Genomic DNA, 17,325 nt, shown 5'->3' with positions numbered 1-17,325 from the left:
TAATGGAGTAACCGAACACATTTGATGCCCAAAACAGTCTCTTTGCAACAGTATAGTTACACTCCCAAACTAGTTCCTCAATGAAATGCATAAACACAGAGCAGGTCCAGTGTATTAACTAGTCTTTTCTTTTCTACTTTGTTTAAGAACCATAAAATCCCAGGAAGGAGCAGGACTCCAAATTCAACTGTTATTTTACAAGTTTTTCAGATAAGCAAAGCTGATGGGCTCAGAAACCGACTTAGGATGGGAAAAGGACACTGGAGTTTATTAGTTTGGGACTTGCTTTTGTTTTCAAAGAGACAGGAGAAGCTGCAAAAACATGCTTTTCTCCTTGCTCTGTTAATTTGTTCAATATGCACTGACCGCTTTCAGAAAACCATTGTCAAACATGTTTCACGTTGCAGCCTTCACATTGCTTACTGTATTATATTCGTTCATCAGTTGTTCGTAAGGCACAGAAAGTTCTAGCTCATTATTGGTAAAGGTAGATTCATCAGAGGATGGGAATTTTACCAGTTTTTTTGCAGTTTCAGATTCGTCTGCGAGATTATCATCCATGGAGGATTTTGACGTTTCCTCATCATCTGAGATATCTTCCTCTTCATCATCATCTTCATTTACAAATGTTATATTGGCATTCTCAAATATTAAGGGTCGATAGTCTCTGGAATCCCACACTTCACCTTCTTCTTCACTAATCCTGTCTAGCTGGTTTACTAACATGGTTCCTTCTAAAGGGCTGTCTCCAATATGTTTATCATGCAGGGGTCTCAGTATCCGACCATTTTGAATGTCCAGGGAAGCCTCATCGTACTCAAATGATTCTGTCTTTGTGTAAGTCACCTGGGCATCTATACTGGCATTCTGCAGATTTTGTTTGGTATTTTCTACTTTAATCATTTTGTCATTGTTTGTCTTCAGGGCCTTCTTCCCAATTTGCTTAATAAGATCATTGTAGGTCTCTTCCTTCTTTGAAAGGAAGCTGAAGATGTTGACATCCTTTGAGGTACTCATTTGAAGGGGTTTTTTAGACCGAGGATGGTTGTCAAATGACTCTTTTCTTTTTTTCCTCCGTTTTTTAATTGCTTTGTGGACTTCCACAAACATACTGACCTTCCAGTTAACAAAGAGTGAAAGCCAAGCTAGTCCCAGATAGATCCATAACTCCACAAAATATCTGTAAAGGGCATGATAGTTTGCATCTGGATTTACACCTACAAAGAATTAAAAACAAGAACATTACTGAAAGGTGACTCGCAGCTGATAAACCTTTGAAGTTATAACCCTGAGAACTACTCCCTAAGTGGGGATCTGAAACACTTCTCACAGAAAAAGCTGATCCCAGATCTTCCACTTCTTGGCTGCATGTATTCTGACCACTGATCTACAACATAAAATGGAAGCATATTTATCCTCTCCTTGTAAGCTATAAAAGTGAACTTTTTTCCTCTTTGAAAATTATAAGCCTTCGCCGTGCCATTGAGATATGGATATAGGTACCTTCCTTGAGAAAAGGATTCAAAATTCCACTTACAAAGACCATCTCCAAAGCCCTGAACAAGTCAGTGGGTTTTTAGAGAAAAGACAAGATTTAGAAAGGAGACACGAGTATGCTCAGCATTTCCTGTTGACTAGTTCTAGACAGCTGCACAGAAAGCGTTGCCCAGTACTTATGTGCCCTGCTTATTTTACTGGATCCCATTCAAAAGGTGCTTAACTATCATGGTGGACAGGATAGCGCGTTGCCTGAAATAGGGACCTGAGGCACCTGAGAGAGTTATGAACTCCAGAACTTGGCTACAGACTTAGTCCAATAAAGGCCTTAGGAAACTAAACCACGATCGAAGAGCCAGATCTAGTCCATTGGAACAGTACCCAGCTTTAATTCAATCTTCTATTCAGCAAAATGTTTTGGAAAAGCTTAGAAATCACCTTTTCGAATTAGAGTTTGGAAATAGAATTGCCACACTATGCATGTCGTGAAATATTACATAAAATACAATTACTGACCAGCAACAAAATCTCCAAATCCTATGGTGGTGATAGTGATGAATGAGAAATAGAGGCCTTCAATGTAATCCCATCCTTCAGTCACCATAAAGACAAAGGGAGGAATAACCAGATGGACCAAGACACCCCAAACAATGAAAATAGCTGTGCATGTAATTTGTGCTTTCCTCTGTAAAGAAAGAAGAAAAAAAGGGTCAGGGAAAGATCTCCAAATTTTCTTTTCCCATCCATGGCACCAAACATCATCTGATAGTATCAGACATTTCAGAGTTTTGTGCTAACGTTTTATCAGCCATAACTAAAAGCACTGACTTAAGTAAACACACAACTGCTTGGGTTTTTTTTTTCCTTTTTGCAGAACTCACTATTCTTACAACTACTTGCTTAAACAGGATTATTTCCTCATAGTTTTCTTTCACACTCCTGAAAAGTTTAAGGAGTTCCTGATATTTTATAAATAGGCATGGGATACAGACAGAGCACTCTAGTCTAAAAAAGCAGTCAGTACCTCTGATTTCCCCTTTATTCAAGTATAGAGGATCAGAAGTGTTTAAGATGCTTCCTCCTATTTATGCCTTCTATGCTTTGCCACTCATAACCTCTGCACAAAGCTGCACACACACATGCATTTCACCACCATTTTCTGAACTTTCTTCTCAAGTACTGAACCAAGAAGTTTCTTGCTCTGTTTCTGAAACCAGGACCCAAACCAGTCCCACTGTCCTCCAGGCACCATGGCCCTGCATTGCATCCCATCTCTGTGCAGAGTTAGAACTGAGACAGAACTCACTTGGGGAAAAAACAAACAAACATCAACCAAACCACCACCAAAAGACCAACAAAAAGCCACAAACAAAAAAAAAAACACAAGCCAGTAACTCAGAACAAACCACTATTTTCCAGTTGGTTCACTGCACAGCAGGAAGTACTCATGCTAGCATAGAAGCAGGTGGGAACAAAGCAGGACAGCTTATTTCCATGCCAGAGGAGCTTGCACGGAATGCCTGTGAAATGGAGCCTCGCCTACATTTGTCCTACAGGTTTCTAATGTAAGGAGATACATATGTCTCCATAGAAGCTGCAAGATCTATATTTAATATCAAAGGTTTCTACAAGATCTCATTTTGCTAAAACTTCTTGCCAAACTAATATATCAGACCCTAGTCCCCTTTCAGTTACTTCTATGCAACACCATTTGGGAAAAATTCATATCTGTGCAAGTGTTCATTTACTACCAAGATTAGCAGGTAAGTTAAGAAGTGTAAGCTTAATTCATGCATCAAAAATACACAGCACAAGGGTAAACAAGAGAGGGCCTTACCAGGCTTACTCCTCTTTTCGTCAGAAACTGGCCCAGCCTCTTGGCACGTCCTCCAAAGAACTTCCCCAGAGCACTGATCCACGTCAAGCAGAGAGGAACTCCAAAAAGCCCATAAAATATGCAGAAGAGACGCCCAGAGGGTGTCTTTGGAGAAACATTTCCGTAACCTAAAAGAGATAAGTATGTGCATGGTCTGTTCTTGCTGCAGAGAATTCAAGGCAATTCTACCTATGAACAAAACAACGCTGTGTGGGTTTCTGCTGTATCAGACGCTCCTTACTTCACCATCTATAAGAGCTTTAGTCTACTCCAGCTGCTGATCTTCTGAATCTGGATACCTTCCAACTCTACTCTAGCAAACATGTATTCCATTAATTCAGGCTGAGAGGATTACTGCATTTTAAGTGTTTCCTAGATTTTGTGCATCTTTTTCTTGACAATATAAGATAAATATGAAAGAAAGCTCATCTCAAAACTTCTAATATCATTCCCCAACCTGAAGCAGCACTGTTAAAAACTTGACTGAATCAAATTTATAGAATAAAAGCTCAAAATTCATCCTGAAGCTAGCTTCCACAAGAAAGATCCACTATACACATTTAACTTGTGACCTGGTACCTTTCCAGGGTAAGAGTTTGTGAATTAAGTGCAAGGTGAGCTGTGACATAGCAAGGTGTTTCAACTGAATTTAGTTCTTTGCTGGTCACAGAACCCAACAGGGCATTACAAACTCAGGCTTTAAAGTCAGCAGCCTATTTTCTGAACTTCTGGCAGAGCTTTCTTATTTAGGTGTGTTTTTGTCATTAAGTTATATTATAAGCTGGGTATTGTGAGTTTCAAATAATAAAGAAAACCACAGTACTGCATATGGTTTAGCAGTAACATTTCCATTTCTGTATACCTCCAGCCTTCTCTGGTTATTTTGCATTCCTGGTTTTTTTTTTGCATTGTAGGTGTAGCAAGGGTGTAGCAACACCATGTAGCAAAAGCAGAAGGCAGATGATGTTGAGCTCCGAAAAATCTTTATATCAAAGGAGGAAGAAGTCTTTCAATACAGGGGGTTTTACAAGCACAAATCAGTAGGAGATTTAGAAGACAACACTTGTTCTCTTTGCCTTCTTTAAGAGACAGATAAAAGGTCTAGATTGTTCTGCAAGCCAAGAACACTGATAAATCAGGAGCTTAAGAGGACGCATGTGAGTAACAGGAGAGCTATACAAAAACCTCATATGCACATGCTTTAAGTATTACTTTAATGGAATGTTTTGCAATGCTTTTGTTTTAGGATTTTGTGATTTGGAAATTTAAGTACACCAGTTAATGGAACTAGAATGACACCAGCCATCCCAACAGCACCTTGAATCCATTACTTATTGGAAAGGTGCACATTTCTCTTCTGTATACCTATGGAGAGAGTGGCAAAAAAATTTTTTTTCCTCTATGAACCTGCAGGTGAACACATACTGTAGGCAACTCCAGCCATTGGGACTTTATTCAGTGGCTAGCTTGGCACACAAATGGAAGAGCACAAACACACCAGAGCATACAGAAAACTACAGTTAGGAAAGTTGACATAACAAATATTTACCGATTGTAGTGATCACAGTAGCAGCAAAGATCACAGCATTAGGCCAATTCCAGTTGTTAAAAGTATTGTTCCCAGTGATGGCAACCCCCTGTCCAGCAGCATTTGACACAACCTGTAAGAATAAGTTTACAGTCATTCTTGGAAAATCCTGGCAACCTGAAAAAGAAATGTGTCTGTCCCTCTCAGGTTTTCCCCCTTTGTTCGTACTTTCAGAATAACCACTGAAGGTTTTGTGAAGGCTAGCCTACTATATTCACTAACAATGATTTTATGAAATATTAAAAACTTGCTCCACCTAAGAAAAAGTACTGCAGATGCCCCGACATTTAAATAGGGGGTTTTAATGAGATAAGCTTTTATTTGATTTACCAGTTTAACCCAAATGGATCTCTGCCAGAGACCGAACACACTCCTCCAGACTGAACTAGCATTTAACCTCCCGTGCAGTTCTTGAATTTGGTTTAACATTAGGGACATCTCAGAACTACTCTCCATTTCAAAACACTGTTACATGCCTCAACTTGACTTAGGTATGAGCAGGACGTCATAGAATCCTTGACAAAGCTAGTGCGATTAATGTTAATTCACCTGCTGTCCCTGGCAAAGTCAAACCATCTACAAGCCAACGTAAAACTGTACTTTTCAGCAAAGACAGACAAATAAACACTTTTCCAAAGTATTTCATGCAACAGGACTCTAATCATTGTCCTTGAATCAAGCCCCTTCCTTATCCTATCTTTGAATCTAGTATGCCATGATGAATGCAAATCACTCATTTACAACGTTTTAGAGAAGCAAATGTAGTTATTGGCATTTCCACAGATTCAGCAAGTCATTTTTTTAACATCTGTTCAGGTCTTCAGGTGCTCAAGAATTATGAATCATCTTTACCTTTTGTAGGAATGGACTTGGAAGACACAGCCTCCCCTGCCTTTCCAAAACAATGCGTAGAAAACGCATTGATTAAAAACCTAATGGCTACTTAGTGCAGAAAATCACAGTTTCAGATCAAAATCATGCATCTTGCCGATTCTGATATGTATTTCTACCTCCCCGAAGAGAAAAGCAATTTATCATATAGTCTTCTAGAAATCCCTAGTTATTTAAATCTTTGCTCTGTCACATCATGCTGCAGTTAAAAGCTTTCTGAGGTTACTCAGCTTTTTTCCCTTCAGTGTAAACCAAGATTGTCTGAACAAAACTCTGGGGCAACATCCATATACAGAGGAGGTGAAGGTATCTCCAAAAGTTGATTCATAACAGTATCCCACTTTCTGTGTTTCTCCCTCAGTAAGTTTTGAACACAAAAAATATCTTGAGCTAAATACCTAAAATTGAAGGCAATATACTTTTTTTTTTTTAATTAAACATGACAGGTGAGGTTTATCTTAAACTGGTAAGAACTTACAGAGGTACCTACAACCGACTCTTCCTTCCCTTGTCACCCCTTCCTTCCTTCCTACTTGATTAAGATCTGATCTTGGACCCAGCAGAGACTCAAGAAAAAGTTCAATCGCTACTGAAAACATACACAAGTTCACACAGGTTTTAATTATTCTTGAGACTTATTACATATCACCACCCTCCTACTGTAATAAAAGTGCCCTCAAAGTGAATGTATTGTGCATATACAAGATGCAAACAATTTAATTAAAAATGCACTTTCAACATACAAGCTATTAGAGAAGATAAAAGGAGAGGCATTGAAAGTGAATGAAGGTACAGAACTAGATTTTTCTCCCGGTAAACTCAATGTGTGTGCAAAACTGCATGCAGTGTCTTTTCATAGCCTACAGGCTCTGGATAGAAAAGGATATAGAGAGAGTTCTCACCAAGGCAGTCATTTGTCATAAGAATGTAATGTTGAAATGAGAAGTAGCCCTAAAATGGGCAGGTTGAGAGCAGGCAAGTAAGCACACAATGCCACTCCCTTCAAAAAAAAAATAAATATTTGAGGCAGCTACAATGGATCACAAGAGTTCATCTGAGTAGAGATCAAAGTAACTTCATTCATTTCTGCTATGGTCTGCAGATGAACTTCTTAAAAGTCCCAAAGGACATCCAAAGTACCTGATAGACACAATCTGTGATCTATTATCCTGGAAAAGATGCCTTGACTTCTACTGCCCAGCAACACAGCACTAAATGTTATATCAAACACCAGTTCTCCAGTCATTTTCCAGGCTATAAGTGCAGTTGGATATTTTTTTTTTTTTTTTATTTCCTCACAGAGCAACTGATCTCATAGAGATGCACTTAAGTATCTCTTTCCGTTGTCACTGGGCCATTATCTCATTGCATTACTCCACCTTCAGTCTGAGCTAATGAGCTCAGTTTCCCAGTTCATACAGTTACTTTAAGATCTGCCAGCGTTTGAGGTCTGGAGGTGTGAAGTGGGCCCAGACCCAAGGGGAAGAAGCTGCTGGACTGAGTAGCACACAGCTGCCCTTCACACCCAGGCAGTTAACGTTTTGGGGGAGAGAGGGACAGCTCTCTGAGTTTAATATAAATGCTTTATACAGAGAACTACAGCTACTCTCCAGCCAAAGCTGTCACTCTCTTCCTGTCCCTATTTGCACACAACTATCTGCTATTAGCACACAATTATCTACAATCTATAGTCTAGTCTTTCAAGTTACTTTATGCCTACGATAAGCCTGAATGTGCACTGCTGCACACAGTATATGCATCCCAGCTGCAGTAACAAAGATAGTCACAAAACATGCTTAGATAGCTTTGGTAGAGTGGGAACTATGTAGTTGCTTTCCAAGCAGCATAACTCTTGCCCATACTGAAATAATTAAATATTTTGGCTTCAACAAACAATGTGAGTGGACACTATACAACTGAGCTGCAAACATGTTTTTTTTTTAACTTGGTAAATCTCTTAGGGAATGTCAGAGATGCCTTTATTTTCATGTGCTAGGATACAGAATGCCCCAGGTTGCCTGTGCTGGATTTCTTAAACTACAGAAAATTTGCTCTAAAAAGTCTTTGGATGGGAAAATAGGAGGCAAAGAGGGAGACGAAGAAGACAGTAGATAGTGCAAGGGTTCTTAATATCTTGAGAGATGTCATTTAGAAAATACGTTTTCAAGTATGCACAAATTCAAAAGCTGAAGATCGTTAACTAATTCAGAATTTACACATCCCCTTAGACCCCACCTCATGACAGTTTGTACTGATAAAGGCAGGACTTTAATATTCAGTCAAACGACTTTTGCCTCACAGGAATCAAACCTCTTCTCCCTCACTCCCCACCACTCCAATTCTGCACTTTGGCAAATAAAAAAAGGAAAACAAGATCTAGAGTCCCTGGAGCTATTGCTGAAAGTAAACAGATTTGCAATTGCAGAGGAAGATTTAAGACACACATAAAACTAATACATCTTCTGATGACACTAACAAGTAGAAAGGAGGATGCCACTTGAACACAATTAAGCAGACATTTGCTCCATTTGCAGGTACTTCCCCACGGACAAACCCCAGCACTGCTCCAATACAGCCTTGTTTCCTGGGCTTGGTGACATTTTTATTAACCCTCGATGACCAGGTTCACTCAAGATTTATCAAGTATCACAAGAACTAGGTGTTAAATCTCTGTCTTGGGCAAAGGAGAGGAGTTTCTCCACAATGCTTTGGGCACCTGTCACTTGCATCCCCCCTGTATGACTAACAGTAGGGCTGAAAAGTTCTCAAACAAATTTGAAAATAGCAAGGAGAAGCCTTGACCCACATAGAATATGTTCCTACCTCAATTTATTCTGCTTCTCCATTTTCTGCTGGGGCCAAGCCCAGAACAGCAGCAAGGTTTTCCCAAACTGGGAAGCCACATACTAATGCATTTATTCAAATTGTTTTTTTTTTTTTATTTTTTTTCTACTGGCCTGTTGAGGTTTGCTACGGCAAGTCTCTCTGGTAGCTTAGAAGTTTGCAACAGTCAGAAGACCCATCTTAGATGTCCTTGTCTTTGTATTAGCAGGAGGGATGGTTAAGTGTGAAATTTGATCAATACCACTGCACAGTAAGTGGTGGTTCACAAGAGAATGACATTTAGTCCCTGTAGAAGTAATGCGAGGGTATAAAACTAAGGAAAGAAGCACACTGGAGACTGTTGAATATGGCATTTTACTTTGGCTTCTTGGCCTTCAGAAGAAGGAAAAATGGGACAGAACTATCACCTTCTGCCTCTGTAAGCATGAACAGTGCACAAGGCTTTATTTTCTTCCTAGGAAAAGAAGAAAATATTTTTTACACCCTCCCTTCAGGTACTTATACACATTGATGTGATCTTGCTGAGCCTTCTCTTCTCCAGGCTGAAGAGTCCCAGCTCTCTCAGCCTTTCCTCATAGGACTGGAGCATCCTCCAGTCCCTTGATCATCTTAGTGACTCTTTGCTGGACTCTCTCCAGCATTGCCCATGTCTCTCGTATTGGGGAGACCAGAACTGGACACATTACTCCAGATGTGTCCTCACCAGTACAGAGTAGAGGGGAAGAATCACCTCCCTTGACCTGCTGGCAATGCTTTGCCTAATGCAGCCCAGGATACCTTTAGCCACCTTTGCTGCAAAGGCACATTGTTGGCTCATATTCAACCTGATGTCCACCATGACCCCCAGGTGCTTTTCTGCAAAGCTGCTTTCCAGCTGGGTGGCCCCCAGCAAGTACTGGTGCATAGATCCACGCGTGGTTAGTGATGCTATTCTACGAGCTAAGGACTGCAAGAAATCTGTGACACAGGTTTTGCATATCAAGTAGGAATAACTTCATATTTATCGTGAAATCCTAGACACTTTACTAAGGATTAGCTGGGTCTGATAACAATGAGCAATAGGAAAGAAAAAGGACTTCTGGGGTATTTACAGCCAGATACGCCAGACTAAAGACACAAGACAATAAACAGACTATATAAACTAGAGCAACAGATCCTACCCCACAGGCACCCTATTACATACAAAAAGAACAGCCAGATACTGCTCAGTGCCAGGTCTCTTTGAGGATAAAGTGTCCCATGTTATTCAAAGCATTCCCTGGAGATCTGACACATAAGTGTAATGGTAGTTTTAAGCTTCTCCCAGTGGCGTGAACAATTCTCTTTTGGTAACACTGAGTGTTTCTCCATAAGAAAGGAGATGTAATTGAACTATTAAGCCTGAAATCAGAACCATTCTACTCTCAGGGTATTACCATGTGCATAAAGGACAATCTCAGCTGGCTGTTGCATCCAAAAGCAGAGTCCAGTAAAGCAATAACTGATGTATCCTTTCAGGACTCCTAGGCTTTGTCCCCACTTCTGACTCTGAAAGAACAGGGAGTAATTTTGCTTCTTTCTCAAGTTCTTTTAATAGAGCACGTAAACATTTAATGCACACAAAAACACTGAGAATTACAAATCTATCAAGTACTTTAGAGACTTTCCGACAAGGAATAAAGCTTCAACAGCAATCTCTTTTCACACAGACATCCAAACCTTTATATAAAGATTTGAAGAAACCAGAAAACTGTGGAGTAGTTACATAATCACAGGTACATACAATACTGACAATTTAGCCAATCATAATAAAATTGTTCAGGGTAATAAGGTTTAAATTTATAATATCAGATGAAACTCTATACTGCCATTTATCTTTAAGCAGATTTTAATTTTAACCAAATCCAGCGGCAGCAGAGCAAAACAAATAGCTGAAGTGGTACAAGAAGATGTATGGGCATTTTCCTTGGCTTTTAAAATCAAGAGAAGGCCTAAAGTAACTCCTAAGTTACTCTAAAAATAAAAAAAATAATTAAAAAAACCCCATACCATGCAAATTGCACACCCTTCTACTTGTCCCCAGGGTTTTTGCAGTTACCTGGGTCTTCTGACTCCAGGTATGAAGTTACAGTAGCAGTCAGCTGTTCATAATAATCAGATTTTTAAATGTAATCAAAAGACATTTAATTGTTAATGTTTATCTTTCCAACAGTAGAACACTGAGTCACATCTTAAGGCTGCCAGGTCAGATACATGTTACAAAGTTCTGCTGACCTAGATAATACTGTCTCATAAATAAGAGAATATAGAGATAAATAAAGAGAAAATAAACTCTCTCAGTGAGCATCCCTTTTGAAGGAAAAAAAGTCTGTGGGTGGTCACAGCTAGATTGACAGAACAACTTCCTCAGACTCTTCATGCAGACAGGCAACACAGTCACCATGGCCAGAAATTTCCTGCCCTGTTGGCATATTGCACTTTGACATCTGCTTGCGCATTAAAAGCAGCAGAAGCTATTTCACAGGCACAGTCTGAATTTGTAAGTACTTTATAGCTAGATCAAAAGTAGTAGATTCACAGTCAAATTACGAATATATTAAACCTGGCTGACAGCTGTCATAGCTCATCTATTGAATTAGTTTGTGTGTCTAGTTTAAGCAACAAATACATATTTAATAATAAATGCCATAATCTATTGTTTCGATAGTAGCTGGAGAAAGAGTAAAAAAAAAAAAAAAAAAAAAAAAAGAAGATACTTAAAGCCAACTGCCTTCCCCCCAACCACCCTTCCCCTCCTGCCCCTGGTGTGTCCTGACTGAATGGAGAATACTGTGCATCAGAGAAAATATTTTCCTCACTAGACTCTCTTGGCAGCTTAGGGTTTGGGTAAGGAAAGGGAAAGAGAAGCCAACTACGCAACTAATGGTTTTACCAATGAGTAAAACTCAAAGAAACATTTTCCCCCAATTACTTTTCATGTTTAGTTATATAAGGTGTGTACATGTAACGATTTATTAAAATTTTCTGTTTGAGTTCTCCAAAACCTTCATATTAACTTATATATTCTTGAGACCAAAATATTTTACCTCTCTTCCCAGCCTTCACTTCCAAAGACAGCTGCACTACGGCTAAGAAAGTCTTGCTATGCCACGATGCTCACTTTGGTAGCCAGACACACAACGTGGCAGAGCTGCAGAAAGTGAGAGAACACACATACGGTTAAATGATCTGATCAAGGCAGCAGAAAGAGCAGCTATTCCAGTGCCACCTTTAGAAGGGCTGCTATACACTTGTCTGTGCACAGAGAAATCAAAGCTCATGGCTTCTTGAAGAGGAAAAAAGAAATCCTTTGAGTATTAGAATACAAAACCACAAGCCTAGAATACAAAACAGCGGCACCCTCTTTGGACACCATATTTCTGCCAGCCACTTGGCACCTGGCACATTTAGTACGTAATCAGCTGAAGGCAAGAGTTCTCAGGGAAGGATGGTAGTAACTATCAACTATCCGCCCCTCTAGAGCGGCTCAAAGTCACCAGAAAATCAGACTTGTGGTTCCTGCCATCCTTTTTTTCACCCCGTCTCTAGTGCAATGACAGGCTTATCCTGATTGCTCGTTTGGACTCCGAGTTCCCAGCTGACCGAAACACGCTGGCATATGAGCAGGGCCAGTGCCCTGGGCCAAGTGTACAAGCCTTCCAGGCTGCCTTAGCCACTTGACAGTCTCTGCAGGACTACGCTAACCAGCAGGACTCAGGAGAGCTGACCTTTCATTTCCCTCTCAGCATTATCTATGTTCACAATATGAATTTCATGTTTGTCAGGACAAGAACCATGCCAGATGTAAAAAGAAGTCTTTTAGCTGAGTCCTGAATTTCCTACTTCACTTCTGTGGGGAATGGTTTGTGACCTTTTTTGTAGAAAGAAAAATAAGACAAATGAACCATATTGTCTCCATCTAACAGGCAACACCCTTGTGTCTTGCTAACCTGTGAAAGTTTTACTGTCCTTTACTGACCTATGCAGAGAGTCGAGCTGGAAGGTGGTTGGGGCAAGAGGTGCAGGATATGAGTCAGCAGCACCTGCATTAGTGAAGGATGGTGGGATTTAATAAATTCCACATTTATTAAAGGGGACATCACTTGACTACACAAGTCTGATTCTGGATCAACTGAGCATATCGGAGTGAATCCACAGGTAATTCAACTGCTGTGCACGGCGTTTCTTCCCAGCTGGCCTATACTAAGAGTTGCTAGGTTCTCCACAACTCTCGCTAATCCTAGAACTTGTACAGTCTGTTTTAACAAATGTAAAATTTGAGGCAGAAACAGCTTGTTTCTAATAGCGCAATGGGGTTATGGCCAGTAGCCACCCATCAAAAGGCCAAAGTTGAAATGGAGCCCAAAATAGGAAGCAGGCACTGAGAGAATAATGTTAACTTTTACTTCTGCAAGAATAAAAACCCCACAACCCTCACATTTAGTGTTAATAGATGTAAATTACAAACCTACCAAAAGCATACACGAATATTACCCGAAAAGCTAGAGAGATCAATACGGATATACAGGACTCCTTCCCCCTTATCTATGAATTGAACTAGATGAAAAATAAAATCAAACCCTGGAAAGCAAGTGTTAGTCCCAGTGTTTACATTCCTACATAGATCAACTACAAATAGCAGGGGACAATTTCTCCCCTTGCTGTCATACACTGCATTTATAAAATGGTTGATTAAGTGTTATTGCAAGTAAAAACATATTTTGCATTTTTCAGTCAACAGTTTAATCTCAAAATACAGTTCCTATCAAAGGGCAAACTTTTGAAAATTCCCAATTGGGAAAAAAAAATCCTGGCAAAATATGGGTTTACATACTTCAGAGGAGGGTTTTCTTTCCAGCAATAGCAAGATTTAATCCAGAATGAGATGGTATTTTCACACTCCTACCAGTACAGCAGACAATGTTATCTTGTCAGTTTTCCACAGTCTTCAGAGAAATAACTTATTTACCTTCTCCTCAATTCTTCTTTTTAACTACTTCAACATATCAGTGTGTTTTTTTTTAAAAAAAACAAGGCAATTATAAAAGTTATTTAACTTTCCTAAAAGTGACTTTAAATGATCCACCAGTATCTTATCATACAAAATAGAAAGGTACATATATAGGTCAAATGCACTGTAGATACCACATTTTATCCAAAAGATTATAAAACAAGATTGAACTTGCTCTGCAGAGAAGGTTTAGCTAGTCTTGTTGATTCTTTGTTTACCGAGGCAACTTCTCAATGTTTCATTCTATTCATGCAACAGTGCTTCTCAATGCATAAATGAATTACAGAACCAAGACAATCTATTGCTTTCCCTTCATTACGCTTTACTTTCGTCTGTCAGCAACTTGGACTTCCATCTAAGCATACCTTTTTTTTACCTAATAGAGCCTCCAGCACATGCCACTTCATACAGAGCTGTCCCTACATCTAAGCCTGATATTTAAAGAATGCACGTAAATACATGCCTGGTTTTCACTTTGCATAGTTTTGTTATATAACAGGACAGTAAACCAGATGTCGTTTGTGTCTGTTAATTTAGCATATAGCACACCCAGAGGGCTTTTTACATGTGTCTTGGTCTTGATTTCTTAATTAGGATGTTTTGTCACAATCCTTTATTGATTTTATTTTTTTTTTTTTAAAGTATTGGAGAAACCCCTGTTCCTAGACTTCAATGCGCCTCACACTTTTTTTTTTTTTAAAGCAGCCATGCTAGTTCTATTAGATGGAGAAAGCAGAGAGTGAGTACATTGTCTTGTACTGGACTTTGAAACCAGATTGCAATGAAAGTAATTAAGTACAAGCTATGAAGAAAGCCATGGATTAGAGCTGCGGATTCCTTTAAATTTACTGATTAGCCAGGAAAGCAGAACAGGCTGTCTAGTAAGAACACCTGAAGATCACAGCACTAAACACAGTTAGGCATACAAGATACTACAAAACACAGAGAAACACAGAAGTGGTCTTCAGCAGAGGGAAGATACTCTTGGCTAAATAACTGCATCACCCTGCTGTAAAGAAAGCCTGTGTATGTCCTTTGAAGAACATGACTGAGCTTGATGAAGGACTAGAAGGCATTCACATCCTAACCCTACACACATACTTTTATGCTGGAAAATATTTGCTATTTAGTGTAGTTCTGAGGAAGCTTCATCTGAGGTTTATTTAGATGCTCAGAACTGAGGAAGAACACGGAAATATCCCAAAGCAAACTGGAGCTGCTCAACGGTGAGCTCTAAGGTATCTCTGCAAAAGAGACTGTTGGATAAGCCAATGAATTCCTGTTTGCACCTGAAGTTGTATCAGGTTAGCTGTTTTTTTTAAAATTCACACTACCCAATCCCAGAATAACCTGTATGTACAGAGAGGATTTAAACAACAGCATCCTTGCTATGGGTTAGTGTACTACTGCATAGAGACTCCAGGACCTTCCAAAAATGTTGTGAGCAAAGTTTTTCAAAAGCACTTGGGTTTGGATGCAATGCCATTGTAAATAAAACTGAAGAGAGAATACTGTCACAGGTCCCTGCCTTTTTTAGGCTAATGGCCCAGAAATCCATCCTGACCTTGCAGAGACCTTGTTTCTAACTATTCTGCTAAGTGGAAAGGAGTTTTCCCCCACCTTCTCTCCCAAGCACTGATGACAGCACCCTTTTCCCCTCCCTGGCATCATTATTTTAAGACACCGCCAATTATGCATGTTAAACGATGCAGGAAGCTCTTCAGTAGACTGAGTCTCAAAAGGAACAGAGTGAAAACTTAAATCTCAAAAGGAACAGAGTGAAAACTTAAATAAGTCACAGAATCACAGAACGGTTAGGGTTGGAAGGGACCTCTGGAGATCATCTAGTCCAAGCCCCTGCCAAAGCAGGTTCACCTAGAGCACATTGCACAGTGTTGTGTCCAGGCAGATTTTGAATACCTCCAGAGAAGGAGACTCCACAACCTCCCTGGGCAGCCTGTTCCAGTGCTCTGTCACCCTCAAAGTAAAGTTCCTCTTCATATTCAGATGGAACTTCCCATATTTCAGCTTGTGCCCATTGCCCCTTGTCCTGTCACTGAACACCACTGAGAAGAGTCTGGTCCTCTCCTCTTGACACCCACCCCTAAGGTATTTGTAAGTGTTGATAAGACCCACCCTCAGTCTTCTCCAAGCTGAACAGACCCAACTCTCTCAGCCTCTCCTCATAAGAGAGGTGCTCCAGTCCTTTGATCATCTTTGTAGCCCTTCGCTGGACTCTCTCCAGTAATTCCTTATCTTTCTTGAACTGGGGGGCCCAGAACTGCACACAGTACTCCAGATGTGGCCTCACCAGGGCCATGTAGAGGGGCAGGATAACCTCCCTCGACCTGATGGCCACACTCTTCCTAATGCACCCCAGGATACCATTGGCCTTCCTGGCCACAAGGGTACATTGCTGGCTCATGGTGAACTTCTTGTCCACCAGAACACCCAGGTCCTTCTCTACAGAGCTGCTCTCCAGTAGTTCAGCCCCCAACCTGTACCGGTGCATGGGGTTATTCCTCCCAAGGTGCAGGACTCTACACTTGCCTTTGTTGGACTTCATGAGATTCCTCTCTGCCCAGCTCTCCAGCCTGTCCAGGTCTCACTGAATGGCAGCACAGCCTTCTGGTGTGTCGGCCACCCCTCCCAGTTTTGTGCCGTCAGCAAATTTGCCGAGTGTACACTCTGTTCCTTCATCCAGGTCATTGATGACTAAGTTAAACAGGATGGGGCCAATACTGACCCCTGGGGAACACCACTAGCCACAGGCCTCCAACTAGACTGACCACCGTTGATCACAACCCTCTGGACTCTGTCGTTCAGCCAGTTCTCGATCCACCTCACTGTGCACTCATCTAAGCCACACTTCTTGAGCTTTCCTATGAGGATGTTATGGGAGACAGTGTTAAAAGCCTTGCTGAAGTCAAGGTAGATAACATCCACTGCTCTCCCCTCATCAACCCAGCCAGTCATGTTGTCATAGAAGGCTATCAGGTTGGTCAAGCATGATTTCCCCTTGGTGAATCCATGTTGACTACTTCTGATGACCTTCTCCACATGCTTAGAGATGGCATCCAGAATGAGCTGCTCCATCACCTTTCCAGGGATGGAGGTGAGGCTGACCGGTCTGTAGTTGCCTGGGTCCTCCTTCTTACCCTTTTTAAAGACTGGAGTGACATTGGCCTTCCTCCAGTCCTCAGGAACCTCTCCTGTTCTCCATGACCTTTCAAAGATGATAGAGAGTGGCTGGGCAATAACATCTGCCAGTTCCCTCAACACTCGTGGGTGCATCCCATCGGGCCCCATAGATTTGTGGGTGTCCAGTTTGTCTAAATGATCTCTAACTTGATCCTCCTCAACCAAGGGAAAGTCTTCCTTTCTCCAGACTTTCTCTTGTACCTCCAGGGTCTGGGATTCTTGAGGGCTGGCCTTAGTAGTAAAGACTGTGGCAAAGAAGGCATTCAGTAACTCCGCCTTCTCTGCATCCTTTGTCACCAGGGCACCCTCCTCATTCAGCAGCGGGACCACGTTTTCCCTAGTCTTCCTTTTGCTGCTGATGTACTTGAAGAAGCCCTTCTTGTTGTCTTTGATGTCCCT

The 17,325-nt window shown here is 40.7% G+C and overlaps 1 protein-coding gene across 1 annotated transcript in view; it reads right to left on the bottom strand.

Moving 5' to 3' along the window:
* Positions 1–396: 396 nt before the first annotated feature.
* Positions 397–17,325, bottom strand: part of KCNK5 (potassium two pore domain channel subfamily K member 5) — a 34,330-nt gene continuing 17,401 nt past the window's right edge. The window contains exons 2-5 of the mRNA XM_068412991.1: positions 4,923–5,034; positions 3,335–3,501; positions 2,014–2,182; positions 397–1,217 (exon numbers count right to left, since the gene is read on the bottom strand). Coding sequence (XP_068269092.1) covers positions 397–1,217; positions 2,014–2,182; positions 3,335–3,501; positions 4,923–5,034 — 1,269 coding nt within the window. The remainder of the gene's footprint in view (positions 1,218–2,013; positions 2,183–3,334; positions 3,502–4,922; positions 5,035–17,325) is intronic.

This window comes from Nyctibius grandis, chromosome 1, assembly GCF_013368605.1.
Source record: "Nyctibius grandis isolate bNycGra1 chromosome 1, bNycGra1.pri, whole genome shotgun sequence".
Classification (NCBI taxonomy): Eukaryota; Metazoa; Chordata; class Aves; order Nyctibiiformes; family Nyctibiidae; genus Nyctibius; species Nyctibius grandis.
This window is presented reverse-complemented; position numbering and strand designations above follow the sequence as displayed.